Source organism: Curcuma longa, chromosome 7, assembly GCF_044706935.1.
Source record: "Curcuma longa cultivar G26 ecotype Majalengka, Jawa Barat chromosome 7, ITB_CL_G26_1.1, whole genome shotgun sequence".
Lineage (NCBI taxonomy): Eukaryota > Viridiplantae > Streptophyta > Magnoliopsida > Zingiberales > Zingiberaceae > Curcuma > Curcuma longa.
In genome coordinates this window covers 3,155,337-3,176,760 of record NC_133867.1, presented here as the reverse complement: position 1 = coordinate 3,176,760, position 21,424 = coordinate 3,155,337, and the positions used below count along the sequence as shown (strand labels likewise).

General features: G+C 37.3%; 2 protein-coding genes across 2 annotated transcripts; both read right to left on the bottom strand.

The window, feature by feature from the left end:
- Nucleotides 1-7,029: 7,029 nt before the first annotated feature.
- Nucleotides 7,030-9,120, bottom strand: LOC141832687 (short-chain dehydrogenase TIC 32 B, chloroplastic-like). Its single transcript, XM_074720144.1, has 8 exons — nt 8,969-9,120; nt 8,572-8,803; nt 8,407-8,486; nt 8,138-8,291; nt 7,908-7,986; nt 7,754-7,838; nt 7,526-7,572; nt 7,030-7,326 (listed from the first exon to the last, which is right to left on the bottom strand). Exons 1-8 carry the CDS (start codon nt 9,084-9,086, stop codon nt 7,162-7,164), a joined length of 960 nt encoding a protein of 319 aa, XP_074576245.1. The 5' UTR covers nt 9,087-9,120; the 3' UTR covers nt 7,030-7,161.
- Nucleotides 9,121-13,723: 4,603 nt separating this feature from the next.
- On the bottom strand, nt 13,724-15,962 carry LOC141832160 (uncharacterized). Its single transcript, XM_074719649.1, has 2 exons — nt 15,837-15,962; nt 13,724-15,512 (listed from the first exon to the last, which is right to left on the bottom strand). The coding sequence occupies exon 2, from the start codon at nt 15,413-15,415 to the stop codon at nt 13,850-13,852; it is 1,566 nt and encodes a 521-aa protein (XP_074575750.1). The 5' UTR covers nt 15,416-15,512; nt 15,837-15,962; the 3' UTR covers nt 13,724-13,849.
- Between the last annotated feature and the right edge of the window lie 5,462 nt (nt 15,963-21,424).

Genomic DNA, 21,424 nt, shown 5'->3' with positions numbered 1-21,424 from the left:
GTTCATATGAGAAAAGAAAGGTTTCCTGCCTAAAGGAAATCAAAGCTTCAACCAAGAGGAGATGAGCCATTCCAAGTGTTGGAAAGAATTAATGACAATGCTTACAAAATTGACTTGCCCGGTAAGTATGGTGTTAGTGAAACATTTAATGTGGCTGATTTGCGTCCTTTTGATGTAGGTGATGAAGATCTAAGTTCGAGGATGAATTCGCCTAAAGAAGGAGGGAATGATGTGGACCAAGGAGGGGATACAAGCTTACAAGACAAAGCCGAGGAAGAGGCATTGAAGGGAATTAGAGGACCCATGACAAGATCCAAGACTAAGAGAATGAAATCAGAGTTTTCTCTATTGTGAGAGCTTCCTTTGGTTCTTAGGCAAAGAACTAATCTTGATCTTATCAAGGCAACTTGTGGCGATCAAAACCCCAATGACTTATCACTTACCTTCTCATCTTTCTTGAGTGGCGTCAATATCCTTCCCTACATCTAAATATCAAGGTGATCCGTTCCAAGGTGCTTATCAATTATCCTCTAAGGTCGTAGAGTTATTTACCAGTTTACGTATAATGGAGGTTATCTAAACGTATCAGAATTGAGAGAATTATTGTGAAATAAAACAAACTAAGAAAAAGAAGAATAAAAAGTTGTTAGAAACCCAGCTTAAGAGACAATCCTAGGACTTTGATTTCACCATGATGTATCGTTGACAATCAACATGTGAATCCCTCTCTTATCTCAATGTTAGATCACTTTTGAAGGTGGTATATCCTAAAGTAATCGATGTTCTCTCTCGAGACATTGATGTATCTATCCTGATGCGACTTCAACTTTCATAGTAACCAAGTCAGGATAGATCTTTTACGCTCTATGATAGTGTCATGAAGCAATCTCCTCGTTGATCCCTTGTTATGAGATCAGGGAATCCCCAGATGTGAGATTCACAATCTCTCTCCCTCCTTGTAACTGTCGCCCCTTATCTCTTTTTATAGTTTTAAAGTCTTGATAGAGTTTCCTAAAAAATAGGAAAACCTTAATATATTTCCTAAAACGTAGGGAAACTAGCATAATATCCTAAAATATAGGGGTTAATAGAATTTCTAAAATATCAGAGAGGTGAGCCACGCGGTCCACGATTATGTCAGGGGCACGGCTAAGCTGTAACGCCCGCCCTTCTCGTACTTATAGAGGGGAGGGAGGGCGGCGCTACGCGAACATACATGCGTGCATATACAATGAAAGAATTTAAACTTAAAATGAAGAAACATGCATTTACATTTAACCATGTAAATATCTTAACATCTTAAACATATAACATGTAAACATCTACAACATGTGAGTATGCTTAACATTCATGTGTATAATTGGTTAAAGCTTTTCTTTCTGCAATACCTTACATGCTCTTTTAAAACTACAGCTTATAGTACACTATGAGTAGGAGGTGGACTACTAAGCATGCATAGTCATTTCATAAAGGGCACTACTTGATTCAAGTTCATGATAATCAACATAATGGAAGTATAGGAGCCTAAACACAAGTATAGAGTACATGAACATCAATAAGGAATTCAAAGTATAATCTAAGTACATAGTCATCTATCACTTAACAATTCAAACATGATAAGAAGGTTCTTAGCAATTCTTTAACTAAAACAAGTGCTTAACATTTCAAGGTTTCATAGAACAAAAATGAGTATAGTTTCACATCAAGTATAAACCATCAAAACAAGTCTAAGTTAACATCAAGTAGCAACCATCAAAAAGCATCAAGTAGTAATCAACTCTTAACAATTAACATGCAAAACTTTAGAACATGCATAAGTCTTGAAACATAAAGCAGATCTCTTCCACCATGCCACTGCCACACACATCTTTGCCCCTCCTGCTGCTCCCTTTAGTTTAGCCATTCTTTACCCTTTTCTGCAGTACAAGGGAAACATGAAAACTATAAGCACATAGGCTTAGTAAGATCCTTTCCTACTCACAAAAATCATACATCATGAATTAAACATAGAGTAGTGACATGTTCATTTAGACAACATATAGGCATAGCATTCATATAAAGTAGTGACATGATCATCTAGAGGACATATAGACTTAGCATTAGAAAACGTGTAGACTTAGCATTATAAAACATGTAGACTCAGCATTAGAAAACATATAGACTTAGCATTCATGTTCCAAGAGTACAAACATGAAGTAGTGACATGATCATTTAGGAAACATAGAAACTTAGCATTCTTATCACAATAGTACATCATCTTAAAGCATGATAATCACATAGATATGCATAAAACATGCATGGAGTATATGCAAGATGTTCTTTGAAAACATATATATTATAGGTACTTAAACATAAATCTCAACATGAGGGCCCGGTATTGTACCACATACATGATTTTGTGCACATCCCTAAATAGATCCGAGGTAGCTAATCCCGAACCTACTAGGGAACTAAGCTACTACGACCGTCGACCTAGGGGCAACGTAGGAGCCCATCTCGTACTAGGCCCATACTACGATCGTCGACCTAGGGGCAATGTAGGAGCCCATCCCATGGACCTTGCTAGGGTCCGGTACAAGCCATACAAAAGTAAAATAGCATATCATGTTCCTTGTCATAACATAAAGAGTGCTCTTAGTCCCAACTCATAGGGAAGCATCTCTTAGACATTTCATCATACATAAGACATGCATAACATAGGTGTGCCCTAGTGGGCATGAAACATAAGCATGTACATCATGATACAATAAGCATAACATAAGCATGCATTAATAGAGTTAACATGGACATAAGGTAGTGACATAAAGAAATCATGCTAACATAAAGTCTAGCTATCATCATGTCAACATCATGTATATATAGCATGGCATGGAAGATCATTAGTAAGCATGTTTGGGGTTTTTATCTTTCCCCTAGCCTCAAAGCACTTCCTCGCCGAAACTTACAAGGGGCATGGTCCTAGGTTTTAAGTAACATCAAGCATGGAAAACATCAAACTAACATCACATAATACATAGCATAACATGGGAGACTTTTAGCAAGCATAGATGGGCTTGGGATTTTCCCCTAACCCTAGTTTCTTGGACTTGGCCGAAAGTTCTAGAGGCATGGTCCTAGGTTTTTAAGCAATCGAAAACACTCGAAGCAACTTGTACTGCAGGTGAGGGGATTACTTACTTCCTCTCGCTTGGTTTACTACAAGAAAATATACTCTTGGTGGAGAGAAGAGAAAACCTCCCCTCCTAGAATTTCTTTTGCGTATCCTTGCCTTAATAAGGGGATAAGCCTTTGAAGGATTCCCTTGTGAAAGCTATTCATTGGATGAGTCTGGAATTATCATTCATTTTTATCCATCTTTAAGACGGCGGATTCCATCTTTTTACAGAAGAATGTATATTTAATTTTATTCTCTTTTGACTGTTAAAGCTAATCTTTATTTAATTAGTTTATTTGTTTAAAAGAGATGTCATATTTTAATTTTTTATTAAAAAATATGTTATTCTACTGTTCAATTGAATATAATTATTTAATTATCTTTTTTATTATTATTTTCTATTTAAATCTTCAATCTAAATTTTAAATAGATCGGACATCTTATAATAGCTATAAAATTGTAGTTGCTACATATATTGTAGCAAATATAATTTTATAACTATTAAAACATGAATGTTAGATGAATAGATTGAATTCACATTATAGTAATTACAGTTTCTTAATTACTACAACGTGAATGATAGATGAATAATATTATAATAATTACGATTTCGTAAATACATCTCATGCCATTTTATAAAAAACTCTCCCTCAATGATAGAGGAGAATGATATATTTTAGTTATACTAGACAACACCTATCACATGAAAGAGCAATTATCATTAATTGCATATAATGGTATTGTCATGAATTCTTAATTCCCTTATGGAAGAATTGTAAGATTGTGCCATGCATCACCCACCTCCAGAATTAATTGGACCCAAAGATCAGATACCTGGATTACCAAAAAAATTTAAGTAAGGTGTCTTGGCCGAATGCAACCATAAAAGGAAGAAGAAGGGTCGCATTAATTTCTCATGGTAATGGATGATACTTATGGGATTGTGAGATCAAAGATTCTTTGCAAAAGACTCTTTGTGCACCTTATCGAATTCATATTATTGACTAACCTTTGAAGAAGTAATACCAAAAAAGACATAAATAAATGAGTCAATTGCCATTATATTAATGTTGAAGGTAAGGTGTGATGATTAAAAAATGGTTGGACATACTAAGGATAATTGTTTTGAAATAATAGGTGATACAGTGGATCTTTGTGGGCCTAACATGGCGAAGTGGGTCAATAATTGATCTGACCTGACAAGTCAATAGGTCAATAGTCAAACCATATTTGACTGATCCAACAGCAATTTCACTCGGTCCGGCCACTCGACCTTACGTCTCGATCATCTTAGCCACTCAAGCCTACATCTCGATCATCTCGGTCGTACGCTCTGCTATCTCGGTCACTCGGTTGGCTAACTCACTAATCTCGGCTACTTAGCAACCGACTCGGCCACTTCGTCTCGGCTAGCTTGGCCACTTAGTTCTACTCTCGGCCAACTCGGTCGCTTATCCTGCTCTCAGCCTCGACCAACTCGGCCACTCAATCTCCTTCTCGATCTCCTCCACGAGCCCAATCACTTTATCACTATATTCAACTCCGGCTCAACACTTCGATCGGGTACCTCTCCACTAAGGGACAATTGAACGACAGGACAATCAAGAGTTCGAGCCTTGCCACAGGATAAAGGAGACGGCTAGGTTGTCAGGCCTAGTTCCCTAGATCCTCCTAGGACTCCATTCTTGGCTAAAAGACAAGAATATCCACACGACCAGGCCGTAAGGCGGTTACGAGGTTTGCAGACCCTACCCCCTAGATGCGACCCTATCAACTCACCTATCAGCAATGCACAGAACTTGCCCCCTCAAATACCACCACAGTCTGTTCCCATGTCAGCAGGAACGTCTTCTTCAGTGAGTATATAAACTCATTTACAGGTATAAAAAAGCTCTCGATTTCCATATACTTTAAGCACTATTCCTTCTCCATTTTCTCTACTTCTCCTTGCTGACTTGAGCGTCGGAGTGACCTTGTCGGAAATCCTCGACGCCGCACTAATCCGCTCGTTCAGTTCTTTTCTTCATCAGGTTCTTCTCCCCGACGGGACCTGCATGGATTGAGGTGACATTTCTTGACTGGTAGACTTGACCGTTTGAGGCATCTAGCCAGAACAATAGGTTATCCATCAAATTGATAAGGAAGGAATGTGAAAAATTCAACCCATGGCATCACCTTAGAGGAGATAAATGGATCAAAAATACCACCATATTAGATGGGGCTAACCTAAGATCAATGCATTATCGGCAAAAGAGAGTCTTGGTGTACCTAATGCCACTTTTAAGGGAAAGTTTGAAGCAAAGTTACCAATCAAAGTCTCTTTATTAGATGGCAAAAGAGAGCAAGTAAAATTGATTGGGGATGTTAAAATAAAATGACTCAATTATATTGAAATCTATTTTATATTTACTTAGCTTCATTGCGATTTGATTGTAATTAATAAATTGACTAGAGAACTTCTAATGCTTGTGTGATTCAGGACCTCACCACAATAGGTAAGCTAAAATGTGAACTCTACCAACTTGATGAAGATTTTCGAAAGCAAATTTATGTAGGCACCAATCCTAAGGCACAACTACTTCATCAAAAGCTTTGACAAGTTATTGATTTTATAATAATTTTGAGGAATAAGAATGATGAGGCCTTATGCTGTTCATCTCCTTAATTCTACATTAATGTCTAAGAAAACCTAATGGTTCAACGGTCCCAATGGTTCAAATAAGAAAAGTGAATTTTTTATGTTCTTTGGGTTTTGAACCCTAAGTGCATAGGAAATCCCAATGTGTGCTTACTAATGATAAATCTCAGTTAATCCCATTAACTATTTCTGGGGGTGACCGATCCGGCCCCACGGAAGTTTCCCATCGTCCACCAGAGTAAATCGGGAAGTGCACGCAGCGGCCAGTTCAGACGCCAACATCCTTTGATTACGCTCCCCATTTGAAAGAAAATTCCTGCAATCAGTCGCATTGACAACCTAGAGAAAATACGCTGTAGTTGGGATCAAACCGCAGGTACCTGGATGACAACCTAGATGTCTTACCGCGGCACCATTGCCTTACTAATGATAAATCCCAATCAGTCGCATTGACTCAATCCTTGGGGGTGACCGGCCTGGTCCCAATGAAGTTTCCCATTGGCCACTAGGGTAAATCGGGAAGTGCACGCAACGGCCAACCCAGATGCCCAGCATCCTTTGATTGCGATCCCCATTTGAAAGAAAATTTTTATAAATACGTCGTAGTTGGGGATCGAACCGCGGGTGCCTGGGTGACAATCTGGATATCCTACCGCGGCACCATGGCCCCGGGGACACCATTGCCTTACTAATGATAAATCCCAATCAGTCGCATTGACTCAATCCCTGGGGGTGACCGACCCGATCCCACGAAAATTTTCCACCGACCACCAGGGTAAATCGGGAAGCGCACGCAGCGGCCAACCCAGATGCCCAACATCCTTTGCCATTGCCTTACTAATGCACCATAGTCCGGGGGTATCAAGCTCGTCATTGATCTGCCAGCTCGATGCGCATGTACATTTACCTAATCTCTAACCCACTCAACTTTTGCAACTCTGTTGCATCGTAACCAATTCAGCTATGCCCCGGAGGCAATCTCTAACCCACTCAAAAAAAAGGTGGAATCCGTCACCTTAGCGGCCCCACACGATCGGCCCCCCCCCCCCCCCCCCCCCCCGACCATTTGTGAGGAGGTAAATCGAAAAACTGTAGTTGGTCACGATGCAGGAGGGTATTGCCTGGCTTCGCCAGGATTCGAAGTATCCACTCAAGTATCAATGCGAAGTAGTTTGTGACCAAGGATAGTGAAATATTTTTCATTCAAACAACAATAACAAATATAGAAGAGAAGGCATTATACAATAAGAACACATATAAGCTATCAATTAAGAACCATCAGACAAATCGTAAAACACAAACCCAGAACACATGTAAATAGCACCAATAAAGGGAAACAAGAATATATATAGATCCCTGTCAATTTTTCCTAAGTTGATTTAACTAGCTTTTCGCTGAAATCCCAAAGCCTTCTTCCTAGTAATTCGTCTCTACCATTAGCAGTCGTCTTCGACACGTTGCAATCAGCGAAGTACTTACCACTCACTCCCTTCGCGTCTGGATGCAACGCGACATAACATGAAGTTGCTGCTCCCTGTAATTACGAAAGGTAGAAGAATCTTGATTCTCAACCCTTGGAAAAAATCTAACATGAAATCAGATTTTAAACTAGCTAATGACAGGGGTGAACAGATATGAACTATTGAAGGATTTCATAGATAGTTGAAGAAAGCATTTATATTTTATGGCGAGTTCAGTATTTGGAGTATGTATGTTTAGCTAGAATTACGAACCTGAGGTATGGTCTTCCACAACACGCAAGTTGCAGCTTGCAAAGCAGCTACAAGCGAAAGCAAATAATTCCAAGTGTGAGTTTTAACTTGAAGCTTCAATAGAGGAATCAAAAGAAATTTATTTGGAACACAAATTTTATGAAGATAAAGCGACTATTAATAACCGAGAACAATATTTGCCCGATCTAACGGTTTAAAAAGGTCTCTTTAGAATATGAATAATCATACCAACGAAAACAGTAGAGTGTCTCCCCAAGTTTGTCCTGATCAAACCAGGATGAAGTGAATTTGCTGTGATATTTGCACCTTCCTCCTGTTGTTTTACCATGAGTGTGTTATACATTTGTTAATATCAAGCAAGGCATGTCAATGTAGATGATACCTTTAAGCGCCGGGCAAGCTCGTTAGCGTGCAATATGTTGGCCAATTTGGACTGCCCATATGCCAATTTGTCATTGTATCTAAAAAGCAAGACGGGAATATATAGCTCAAACAGCTAAATAGCAAAAATAAAGGGGAAAAATCATCTGTTTTTCTCATCAACAATATTTTATATTTTGAAATGCAACGGAGGTGATGTTTTAGCAAAGAATAGCGCTTCTAATAACTTACGAGTTCTTGTCGTTGATTTTGTCGAACCGTATTCCCCCTGTATATGTTGTCATGTGAGCTTCAGATGACAGATTCACAATCCGACCCTCAATTCCTGTCCTATCTGCTGTGCTTTTCATTTTCTCAAGCAGGAGTTTTGTCAGCAAAAAGTGACCTGGAATCAAAACCCAATCGCATTACAAAATCATGTAAAAAAAGAACATGCAAAGATGATATTAAAAAAAAATCTTCCATAGATGAGTCTATCTTGTGAAGGTGAAGATACAGACCAACATGATTGGTAGCAAACTGCATCTCTATCCCGTCCTCCGAAAGCTGAAATGGACAGTACATGACACCGGCATTGTTTCTGAAAACAAGTTGACGATGAAACGTAAGACTCGGTCGCGACAGAGAATGGAACAATTAGCATGCGGAAACATTGATGTAATTACATCAAAATGTTTAGAGGTAGATCCATGGCGAGAAACTTCTCTGCGAAGGCTCTGACTGATTTGAGCGAGCTGAGTTCGATCTGTATGATTTCAATTCTAGCAGACGGAGTGCTCTGTAGAATGCTCTGCCTCACTCCATTGGCGGCTTCAATGTTCCTGGCGCCGATGATTACATGGGCTCCTCTGAGAGCCATCACCCTCGCAGCCTCGGCTCCGATCCCGCTGCTTCCACCTGGATAGCAAAATTTGGCAGGAAACAACTCAGACCTAAGCTATAAAATCAAGAATCACACATCGATCTAAGCTGGGAAACAATTGGGGCAGCGATTTCTCCGGATCTAGGGCATACTTGGAGCGACGAAGAGGAGAAGTGGGAGAGGTGGAGAAGGCAGCGTACCGGTGATGATGACGGTGAGGCGGGAGGCGTCGATGCCGTCGGTGACCTGCTCGGCGGTGGAGGCGGATCCGAATCCGCTTGGGCCGGGGATGCCGGTGGCTTCCCTGAAGTATCCCATGGGTCGAATGATTAGGTTTGCCGACGGAGGGAGAAAGATCGGAAGGAGATGGTTGAGGAGGAAAGGGGAGTGGGATGGCGCTATTTATAGGGGTTATCGTTACAAGAGCAGCTCGACGAAGGAAAAACGAAACGCGGTGAATGGAAGCTTCTAATGGGCCTTTCCGTGTAAATGACGGGCCCAATGGAAGCTTCTAATGGGCCTTATTTGGGTCTTTTTGAAATAAATGAAGGGACTAGATGGAAGCTTCCTTCTAATAGGTTTTCTTGGACTAGCATGATTCACATCACGATGTGACCTTGAAGGATAAAACCATTGGAACATTTAAAATCAGTTTAAATATTTTTTTGAGAATTTAAATTTAAGAATATTTAAAATATTTTATGCACTATTCTATCTTGGATGATGAAGTTCATGGCTATAGAAAATGTTGGCTTATTGAAATTCATCATTGGAAAATTCATATACTTATGCAATGATGAACTCAAAGTTTGTGATGAACCAAGTCCAAGATTTCATGCCAAAGGTATGCATGTATTGCATGAGTTTTAAACCTGATTACTTGGGAAAAATACTCTGTCTCTTACCACCACACTATGCCCCCAAGGGTAGTAAATGTGTTAATCATGACATGTAATAACGTAACTCTCTCCACCCTAAAGGCATGAACTCCCCTAGGTATCTAGCAATTCTTCTTCCCCTTAAAACATATCATATGAAGAACATAAAATAATATAACAACATTACAACAATCAATTATTAAGCATATACCTCCCCTTAAAAGGTGGTCTCCCTTAAGCTCCTTATCCTTCAGTAGCCAACTACAGCTTTTCAATTTATCTTCTCACAGATGGTCGTAGGACCGATCGTATGAGGTCGCTGAAGTGACAGATCCTATCTTTTGCTACAATGGTCTTCCCTTAAGCTATGAAATATTTTCAACCCTAATATTTCATAAAATGAATTCATACTATAAATATTTAGAGAACAAATATGAATGAAATTAATCGAGAAAACTATACATAATAGCCCTTTGAACTTTCTAGTGTAGTTACAATCAACTCAACTATCTTTTTAACTGATTGATACTATCTTGATCGACTAAAGTCTATAATTTTTAATAAATTAATTTTGAAAAATCATAATAAATTTCACACAACTTAAAAAATTATGAAAGTTTGAAAACATATATTTTCTATCTAAAATTCACTAGAAAACTCCTAACTTGACTTAGGAATACAATATTTTTTAATTCTGTGCATATCCAACTAGAGTCAAAAATCTTAGTTTCCTAAAATGTATCAAATTAACTTCTATACTTGCCTATTTCAACTAATTCAGCAACAAGTTTATCCAACAGAAAAATGCAAATGTCAACAATAAACATCAAAATAAAACCAGGCTTATTAAATCATTCAATTATTTATGCTAGTTTCTAGTTTATGCAATTTAAACATACACTTCAAAAATTAAATATAAGTTTTTAGACTCATTGTGAATTTTGTTTCTAGGGTTTATTTTATGTTTTTAATATCAAAACATGATTTTTCTGTTTCAAGATTCTTATGTTAGAGCATGAAGTGAAGTTAGAAGGGGTGAATATACACTTACTTTCTTTTCAATCATATTTATCTGTAATTTGAATTAGCCCAGTAAAAAATATGTGGTTCGGCATCTCCCTAACTCCTATTCCATGATTTATGATTCGTTAATGAATCACTCTAAAATTTTTATTATACTTTTTTCTTCTCGGATATCTTTCAAATGTGCAAAATATTCGTACTTTTATGATCAATACAACAAGGGGATAAAAGAAATGAGAAAAAACAAAAATACAATAAAAGAAAATGATTGCATAAATTGAAGATTTACTTTTGCTTACTTTCTTTCTCTTTGAATTGCTCATGACTGATGTCGAAAACTCCCCTTTAAAGCCCTTTTATAGAACTTCTATTAGTTCTTTGGAATCCTCTAATTAGTCGATTACCCTGACTATCTGTTGACTACTTGCTATATTTAAGTTGATTGATCCTCCATCTAATCAACTGCCCCACTATAACATCAAAAGAATTCAATCATTGTTTGCATTTTTATCTGATCAATGGTTGTTTCCTAATTTCACCTGTAGTAGCAATTGAGTATTGTGTATAAATCAGTTGATTGAGCTCCAGATAGAAATATTATATTTGTTAACAAATCAATCTATGTCGATTGCCAAGTTGATTGGCAGTACCCAAATAGCACTCGAACAAAAACATTCTATTTGTTTCTTTTTGATGCCTTATCAACTTAGTCATTAGTAAGCTGAATTTTACTTTAATATACTAAATCAAATCATAAATCTCAAATAGGCTTTGGGGTTTAGAGATTTGTTAGTGAATGTTTTGTTAGGATCGATAAAATCAATATATCTCCATAATAATATGATATTGTCAACTTTAAACCTAAACCCTTATGATTTTATTTTTGGACTTTATCCAAAAGACCTCATACTAATAGAGATATCTTCCATCTTATAAACTTATGATCTTTTTTATATATTTCCAATGTAGGACTTTAATTGTAATCCCAACAATCATCCCTCCAAACGAAGGACCACCATACTACAATCGAGATCAGTTTAACATCTAATCTCTTGACCCATCAAGCCCTCCTTATCTCGATGTCCGATCCTCTTGATCTGTCAAGACTGCCTAATATCTTATCCAAATGACCTACTAGAGCTTATCTGCCTCGAGAGTTTATCATAGATTTTACTGAGAGTCCCTTACCATTGTCCCTATGGTCTGGACCTCTCCTACTTTATTTTTTTCTTAAAATTTTCTACATGACTCCACATAAATCATAGCTCTGATATTAATTATTAAGACTAATGGAATCAACATATCTCCACAATGATATTGATATTGTTCACTTTGGACTTAAATACTCATAGTTTGATTTTTGAACTTTATCTAAAAGACCTCATATCAATAGAAATATCTTCCATCTTATAAATTATCTTCTCCATATATTTTCAATGTTAAACTTTGATTATAATACTAATATGTTTTATCAATCTACTCATTCATATCGTCAACTGAATTCATGTATCAATCGATTGATATTCTGATTTCAACCACTCTAAGATTGAATCATCATCATCCCAAGAGACCTTATGTCTTCGGGACTTCCTCATATGTCTTATACAAGTCGACATTGGCTTATTAGGACTTTCAATATCCAAAGACATGCCTTTGAAATTTCAACCTTTATTATTATCGAGTCAATCTTAAACTACTAAAACTTTCAATTGTCTAGCCTTAAGTTAGCTTTAATTAGCTATGATTTCCACTTGCCGAGAGGTCACTCTTTTGAGACTTCATCCTTGCTTAGCATTCAATTAACTTTTACCTATCGATAACTTTGTTACTTGCTAAACATCCAATCGTCCTTGGCTTATTTAGACTTCATCACTACAAAGCATCCAATCTTTCTGGATCTACCTAGATTTCCATCATTGCTAAAGATCCACTCCTTTTACCTGTATGAACTCATCACTATTAAGCATCCGATTTTTCTTAACCTACTTGGACTTCTATCACCACCAAACATTCAATCTTCCCTCACTTACCTAAACTTTCAATATTAGACAAATATCTAATCCTCTTTGATCTACTTGAACTTTCTCACTTGTCAACTTTCTATTGAACTTTCTACTTATCAAATATCTGATCAACTTTAATCCATTTGAATTTCATCAAATATTAAATATTTAATTAATTTTGACCTATTTGACATACTAAAATAAAAATATATTTTTCAAATATCAAAATATAAATTTTGATCTGTCTAGACCAAGTTGATCTGATTGCACCAATATTTTAAACTTAGGTTCTTTTTATGCTTACCATTCATGAAAGCCGATTTAAATATGAATTTCACTCTATAAGTGAATAAAATACACTCAAATGATCTTATTTCCAAACTCAATAAAAATTATTCTATTTTGATTAATCAATTGATTAGTTGACACATAAAACACCTTAACAACATACAACATATAATCTGTGAAATTAGAGGCAGCTTTAACTGAAAAATTCATATTCAAAAATTGAGTCTCAAAGATGAAATTGGACAAAAAAATTAGTGGAAGAAGTATTGCATAACTCATCAATTTAATGGAAGACTTCTATCTTATCAAATCAAACAACAAAGTCAACAGCACAGATGGTCATTGCAAATTATCTAAATAAACTTGAGAAAACAGTTTGCAACAACCCAAAGAAAAAAAAAAGTGTTGAACGTTCTGAGGAGGAATAACTTGAGTCTGCACTATCAGACTATATGCACAAAGTACAAAAGGAAATGCAGCCTAGACATCTCAACAAGTTGCTTCACAAGTACACTGCAGAAGATATCACTATTATTCTCATAATCTACAAATGTCTCAGTAATTACGACTAATAGGCAGGAGATTTCTAATCCTACATACACATGAGAAAAAAAACAACTCTGACTGAGTTTCTCTGCATATACAATTATAGATTATGAGCAAAAGTACCTAAAATCATGATTAATTTGTCACTAATTTTTGAATGATACTGGTTTGTATACCGACTATAAATAACACAAAACGATGAGTCGGTGAAACAAAGTTGCAAGAGAAGCTCAATAATAAGGATGAGCTTTTCATTCCATCAATTCCTTTTGATGAGATAAAGTTAGTAAACAATGAAAAATCGACCATGGCAACCAAACAAAAGCACACTAATTACTGACCATCATGTCAACATTAGGTCATTGGCACCAAGATGAGGAGGGCGCATACATACTTGAACCTCATGTTCTTCAGGGCCAGCACTATGCTTAGGAATCATAATCTCTAATACGGTGCCTGATTCATCATAGTAGGCTTCGAGCTTTGCGTCTTCAGGAATCCGTGTAGGTAGTAGTATTTCTCTCACAAATTCTCCTGGAGGGCAATGCTCAGGGGAAGGATCTGTCAGTTTGAATGTCCTATCGTGTCGCTTTATATAGGGCATCCGAGCAGTACTGACACAGGATATCTTTACTATTCCATGTGTAAGATTGTTTTTCCACGATACCTTCACCCGTTGCTGATCAGAGAAAGGCAGGCTAACCATGATCAAGTATCCTTCTTCATCCTCATAGATGGTTTTTGCAGCAGTCACTGGGCCACAAGCATGTCTCATAACACCTGTGAACTCATTTGCCCATGAAGGCTCAGCTGGACGAACTTCCATATCCTGAGGCCTATCTGAATATGGATTACCGGACATATTGCAATCCTCATTTCCTCCATGAGAAAAGAAGTCCTTTCTGCGCTTACTACAAACCGGGGAAAGATCCATGCCATCTCCACCTGCATGATTTGATGACTGGGTTGACAAATTGAGTCCAGAACCATTAAGCAATTTCCTTGAAGTGGGTTGTGATGTATTCTTCAGAGGGGGAGGCCTCTCAAGCTCAAAATCTGTGCTTGGAAGAGTTCTCCATGATTCATAATCAATAGCCTCAGGTGGTATCGAGAAACTGAGGTCCCTTCCAGTGAGCTCCATCCACTTCTTGCGATCAGCCTCTACAGAGGCAGAAAGGTTCGGTGACCTGACCACCTCAATCCCATGGACGCACTGTGGGTTGGATAACCCTCTGTACTGCTTCCTCTGCATCCGGTGAGATCGCATGAACCCTTTATCAACACTGAAAGGAAACTGAGGCTCTCCTTGGCGTGAGTGCCCATTCATGTAGCTTCGCAGCTGCATCTTTCCCAGTGCGTTCTCTGGCCTCTCCTTGAAGACCCACATGTACATGTTTTCCATGTCATGCTGGACAAGAAACACATCAAGACGGAGGTCGGACTTGTCAAACTCTGAGACACCATTTGCATCCCAGACAGTCTTGCACTTGGATTTCTCTACAAGCGCAGGCTTGAAATAAAAATTGAAGAAAAACCATGCACCCCATATGCTGTCCCCTCTCTTGGCGCACTTACGAGCTCCAGCAGCACTAGCAATGCTTCCAGCCTTGGGGAGGTTAAGGAGAGCATCAGCCTCACAGATCTGTGTGCCTAGGCTGACATCCAACATATCGTCCCAAGGCTGCTGCGGAGAGGATTGGTCAACTAAGAGAGGAAGATTGATGTCCGGCGGGCTGGAAAGAGCGCTCTGGTGATGCTGGTGGATAACAGAGAGCTCACGGTCACTGTCTTCAGGAGGGGAGATGGCCATCACCGGTAGACCTGCAGTGTCCATGGACAGGAGGGTGGAGGGGTGGTGATGGACGTGGTGGTTCTCCATGGACAGGGTGGTAAGGATGGACTCGCCCATGCTGTGTTCTCGCTCGCCCTTATCTGTCTCTTCTTCTTCTTCTTCAAGATCACCTCCTTTCACCTCCCAATCCAGCCTACCAGGTGGGATTCGAGATCTACAAGATCCAGCAGAAGCATCGAATATACATAAAAACAAAAATCACAATCCCATTCATTACAACCAAAATCCCTTTTCTTTTCTCCGCTCATGAAAAACAAAATCAAAACTTTAGCCAATTCCTCGCATCAAAGAAGGGAAAAAAAAGTGAACTTTCACATCTAACTTGCGAATTCTGCCAACAGAACAGCAGATGAAGCCGGAGAACCCCCACTACATATCAACTCTTATTCAAACCCTAAGCCTATCCTCCCATCAAGCAGAAGCTACATCAACTCCTATTCAAACCCTAAAAAAGATCAAATTTCATTCAAAGGCATACCTTTTAGCGCTAGAAGGAGCCGAAAAGCGTCGGAATCCTGAGAGAATAAACCAATCTCGACGCTTCCGCTGCGTTCGCCGCCTTCATCAGAGCGAGGGATCGCAAGAGGGGAGGAAGGCGAGAAAGATTCGGAAACACTGACGGTGCCGTTTAAGAAACCACCAGGCCTTCACCGGATGAGACCAGAGTTCGCCGTTAACTAACGGTGACGGCACGGCCCCTCACCAGCTGTGCGACCTGGTCGTCGTTTCGTTCTTGTACCCTTTATTATTTTATTAATTTATGGTGACGGATATTCTCTGCCTTTAATTTTTATTTTTATTTTAATTTTTTTTATTGCTAACGGCGATGAGGAGGAGGATAAGCTATCAGACAGAAGCTTCTCTGTTCGATTTATCGCACCATTTTCCGATTGATTTATAGAAATGTAATTAGCGATAATTAAATGACTCCATTAAAAATGGATTATGATGTTAAGGGAGTCAAACTTGGGAACTTCAACCAACGTGCTTTTGATAGAGCAAAGTCTCACCTGTTATTCTCGAGTCAAATTTGTCCTATCCAACCAATTCGAGTTCACTTGAAGGAGCAACGTGTTCCCAGGACGGATTTAGAAATTAGAATTTAGAGAGATTTGATGTTTCATTTTAAAATAGTTCAAGTTATAACACTAAACAAGTATAAATAATAATTAAATAAAAAAATAAATAGTCAATCAATGACTCAATTATTTTTATTAAATAAGCTTATTATTATGATGATTTATTTTTTCCACTATTGATATTTGATTGAAGATGAAAAATAAAGTAAATCTAAAAATCAAAAGATAAATCAAATAGAATAATAGGAACTACTATTAATTTGCTTTAACAGACTAAGAAAAAAAAAATAAATAATAAAATAATTACCAGAATGAAAGAACGAAAAAAAAAGTGAAAGTCTTATCTTATTTTTTCACAATTTCCATCGATAATAAAAAGCAAAACAAGAGGATAATCAAAAGCAAAATAAGAGTTGCTCTTGTGTTGCTGTCTTGATAAGAGAAAGAAGAAAAGAGAACTACCATTGGAAAAGGAAAAAAAATTAAACTATGATTGAGAAAAAAAAAAAGAAGAATGCATGAAAGAGAAGATAATAATAATAAGAAGAAGAAGAAGAAGAAGAAAAAAAAGAGAGCTACCATTGCAAAAGGAAAAAAAATAAATTATGATTGAGAAAAAATAAGAAGAATGCATGAAAGATAAGATAATAATAATAATAATAATAATAATAATAATAATAAGTTATCGACTTGCACATGAGACATTGGAAGTGAGATTGCATACGTGAGAGAGATTAAAAAAAAGATTATAATATATTTTATTCAAAAATTTTCTAATTAATTTTAAATAGATTGAATCAATTTAATTTAATTAAAAGTTCCATCATAATTTAACTAAATCAAATCTAAATCAACTCCAATTTAGATCAACATACTTGCACATATTAGATGGATTTTGTTCAATCCCAATCCGATTTTAATTCAACATCTTCATTTTGTATTCGATATTTTAATTAATTAATTTATTTATTTTATTAAAAAAATTGAATATTTAATAAAACTTATATAGATAATAATAATAACAATAAAAATTAGACTAGACTATAAGCCAAGACAACTCAGACATGGCTCTATCTCTAAACATATTGAATAATGAACGGTCCAATTCGATCATAAAAGGTTAATCGAGCCATCTATATATCCATCTCGCCTAGCTCAGTTTGATTCGGCCTTTTGTTTGCATCGTATATAATATAATTTTAAAAAATATCAAAACAACATCCTAACATGTTTTAGCAGCTAAGGAATAAGTTGTCACAATGTATTAAAATAAATCAATTCTATATGTTAAAATATTTTTATATTAATTTTTTAAATAAATTCGATTAACATTATTCAACTTTAACCAAAATCAACTAATTAACGACTGTTATACTCTATTAATTAGCTTCAAAAATAATTTTAACCATGTTGAAATTATTTTAATCAAATTTAATAAATTATAACAATTATGATGTAACAACTAAGTCATAGTTGTCGCAATAATACTGAACAATAATAATAATATTTTCGAAATAAAATATTTTTTGATTATTTTATTAAAAACCTCTTTTTTCTATTTATTTATTTAGCGATTCCAATCATGGATGCCCCGGCAGACGGCGGGCCAATGGGTCCGAACCCCAAATCAGAGTCAAACCCCAAATCGGAGTCAAACCCTAGATTTGCATCAACCCTACCAGTTACAATTATTGTTAGGGTTACCATATACCTCATGACGGCTACCTAATCGGAATAAATATAGAGGAGTAGGAACGGGCTCAAAAAAGTAAAAGCGCCACGTGCTCCTAGGCGATTGGCCGAATAGAAAATTTCCAATTAGCAAAAGTGAAACAGACTTATCGAACGCCGCACGTACTTATCACCGAGGTTCACGCACGATGGGTGGACTTGGTCTCATAATTGGGGGCCCCAGAGGGCGATGTGCGACCGCTTCCCGTCCGTTGCATTCTACCCCGTCCATAATGCAAATGGCCCAACTACTCCGCCCATTATTTCCATATTCCATAGGCGAATTCGATTTGGCAACTGCCGGATCAAATCAAAGAAAGAAAGAAAGAAAGGGAAAAGTGCAGCACTATTCAATCATTCACCCTAAAATATCTCCATTATTTGCAACACTCATGTGTTGTTTATATCTGTTGTTGGAATTTACCGATGTCGATCCAATTAGCTTTTGTACGGCTTAGTTCGGTGGAGCGTCGTGACTAGTTCGTCGATCACTCGAGGGTAGTCGTCACTAGTCACTGATGAAAGTGTTTGCTGTATATATATATATACAGAATTGATATTCTGCGTGTCACTCCCGTGCGTGATTGTGCGCGCTAGGCTGATCATCGTCAATCACGCATGATCGTGTAAATCTGGCCATCCAAATGTGGGAATGCACAGTGCTCTCTGCGCCTGATCCGCTGCTGTTCCCGCCACTACCGCCTCGCCGTCCGGCCACCGCCAGATCGAGCCCGATCGATGCGCCACTCGCTGGCGCATCGGCCGGTGTCGGATTCGAGCTGGATTGTGGTCGGAATCCAGTGCAATTTGATCAGAAACACGCCGACAGTGGCACGCAGCGTTCCTAGCCAAATCGCGACCGGATTCCGGCCAAATCACGATTGAAGACCGGCCAGGGAAGGATCGTCGTCGCACGCCGGTCCTTCCCCGGGCGGTCTCCGACCGTGATTTGGCCGAGAACGCCGCGTGCCACTGCTGGCGCGTTTCTGGCCAAATTGGGTCGGATTCCAGCCACAATCCGGCCGGAATCCGACACCGGATGACACGCCAGCGAGTGACGCGTCGAACGAGCCCGGTCCGGAGGGCGGCGGTGATCGGACGACACGACGACGGTGCCCGGAAGCAGAGGGGATCGGTTGTGTCACGTACGGGGGTCGCGCAACAGGGTCGCGCAAAATATCACCTCTATATATATATATATATATATATATATATATATATATATATATATATTAAAATAAGTATTATAGGATCTCTTGTATTAATATAAATATATAATTTATTCCGATCAAATACCGTGAATGATCAAATCATAAATTAACGAATTAACTAACGTGTACATTCCTATGAAGATAGTGGTCGAAAGAGATGGAAAGATCCATACATCACTCTAAAAGAAAGTTAGAATGACATCCGAGATAAATTCTAGTAAATCACTCTGATGCTCAAGAAAATTAAAAACTTGAAAAAATTAAAAAAAATTGTACATACTTATACCCCTGAGTAAAAGTAACTTTTTATAGATTTATCGATGTATAATTTTTTAAAATAAGTATTATAGAATCTCTTGTATATCCTATCAAAGTTCATCAAATTATTAGATTATAGTAGAAGTAGTTACAAGAGCTTCTTTTGGGGTTTATGTGGGTACTCCTGTGAGACTTTGTAAACATAAATGACAAAAGTGAATTTTGTAAATAAATAATTAGACAAGTGCATAATTATACTAAGTTTATGCTGAAAGATTAAGTCTTCATTCACGAAATATATATATATATATTTAAGGATGAATTTTAACGACGAATATAGTTTGTCGTCAATCAACCATAAAATTAGCGACGAACATAGGTTCGTCACACAATAGCAATGCAATTAGCAACAAAAATAAATTTTATCGCACCATTAGCTACAAAAGATTTTCGTCAAAAAATCCATTGATAAAATATTATTATCGTAAAATTCATTAATTACAAATTAATGACGAATCTTGTATTCGTCCCTAAATCAACAACGAATTACAAATTTGTCACTAAGAATTAGCAATGAATACACATTCGTTGCTAAAATCTCAATTTAGGGATTCCCAACCCTAAATCGCATTGGCCACCACAACTCTGCCGCACACACTCCACCACCACTGCTACTAATTTTCTCCAACTCACAAACCACGCGATTGATTGTCGATAATCTCTGATTCTCTCCTTCTCCTTTCCTGTAACCCTAATGCTTTGTTTGGATAAGATGAGGAGAAGGCTCATTAATGAAATGGGAAGAGAAGGGAAGTAAAGTATTTATGTTCCCTTCGTTTAGAAGGAAGGGAGAGTTCAATAACGTAACATGTGTTATTCTATTTTAAAAGAATGGAAAGGAAATGAAGGTTAAATATAAAATTTAAAAATATCCTCACTTTTTAAATTAACAATGATTTGATTTTTTATAATATTAATATTTATTTTATAAATATAAATTAATTATTTTATAAATAAAAAATTAATTCTTTTATACATCTCATTCATTACTCTATTAGATGAACTAATAGATTATATTCATAAATTTAATTTATGTATTTTAAGTGAACTACGTGGCATACGGATTTTGGCGCATCGCTTTGAGAAGGTATTACTTTATTGATTTTTTTTGTTTTATAAATTTTTCATGAAACATCATAAATATTATATTGTTGCAACATGTGATAGTGATTTGAAGCGATGGATATGTTCGCAATAGAAGAATATTTAGCATATGGATTTGCTGAATAAAGAAAAAAATTATAATTATCTAACAACGAGCAAAGATTTCAATGAAGAAGAAAAGAGCGAAAAGATTGTGCTCAATGAGAGAAATTAGAAAAGTTTAGATTAAATAAATTAAATAAGTTATTTGAGAATTAATATTTTAAAACAGGGATAAAATTAGAATAGATAATATTTAGAGTTGTCTTCCCTTTTCTTACATCCCAAATTGGAGTGTAAAAAAATCTTCCTTTTCATGGGTAAGAAAGGTTAAAACTTACCCTTCCCTCCTCTTCCCTCACTCCTTTCGAAATAAGGTTCAAAGTTCCCTTCTCCTTATTTACCCTTCCTTCCTCTTCCCTCACCTCTTTCCAAACAAAGTGTAAGGTGAAGCCGACTGCGAGGCCGCCCACAAGCGTCGACTGCAAGGCCACCCACGAGAGTTGATCGCGAGGCCGCTTGCGAGAGTTGATCGTGAGGTCGCTCGTGAGCGTCGACTGCTAGGCCGCCCACGGGCGCCGGTG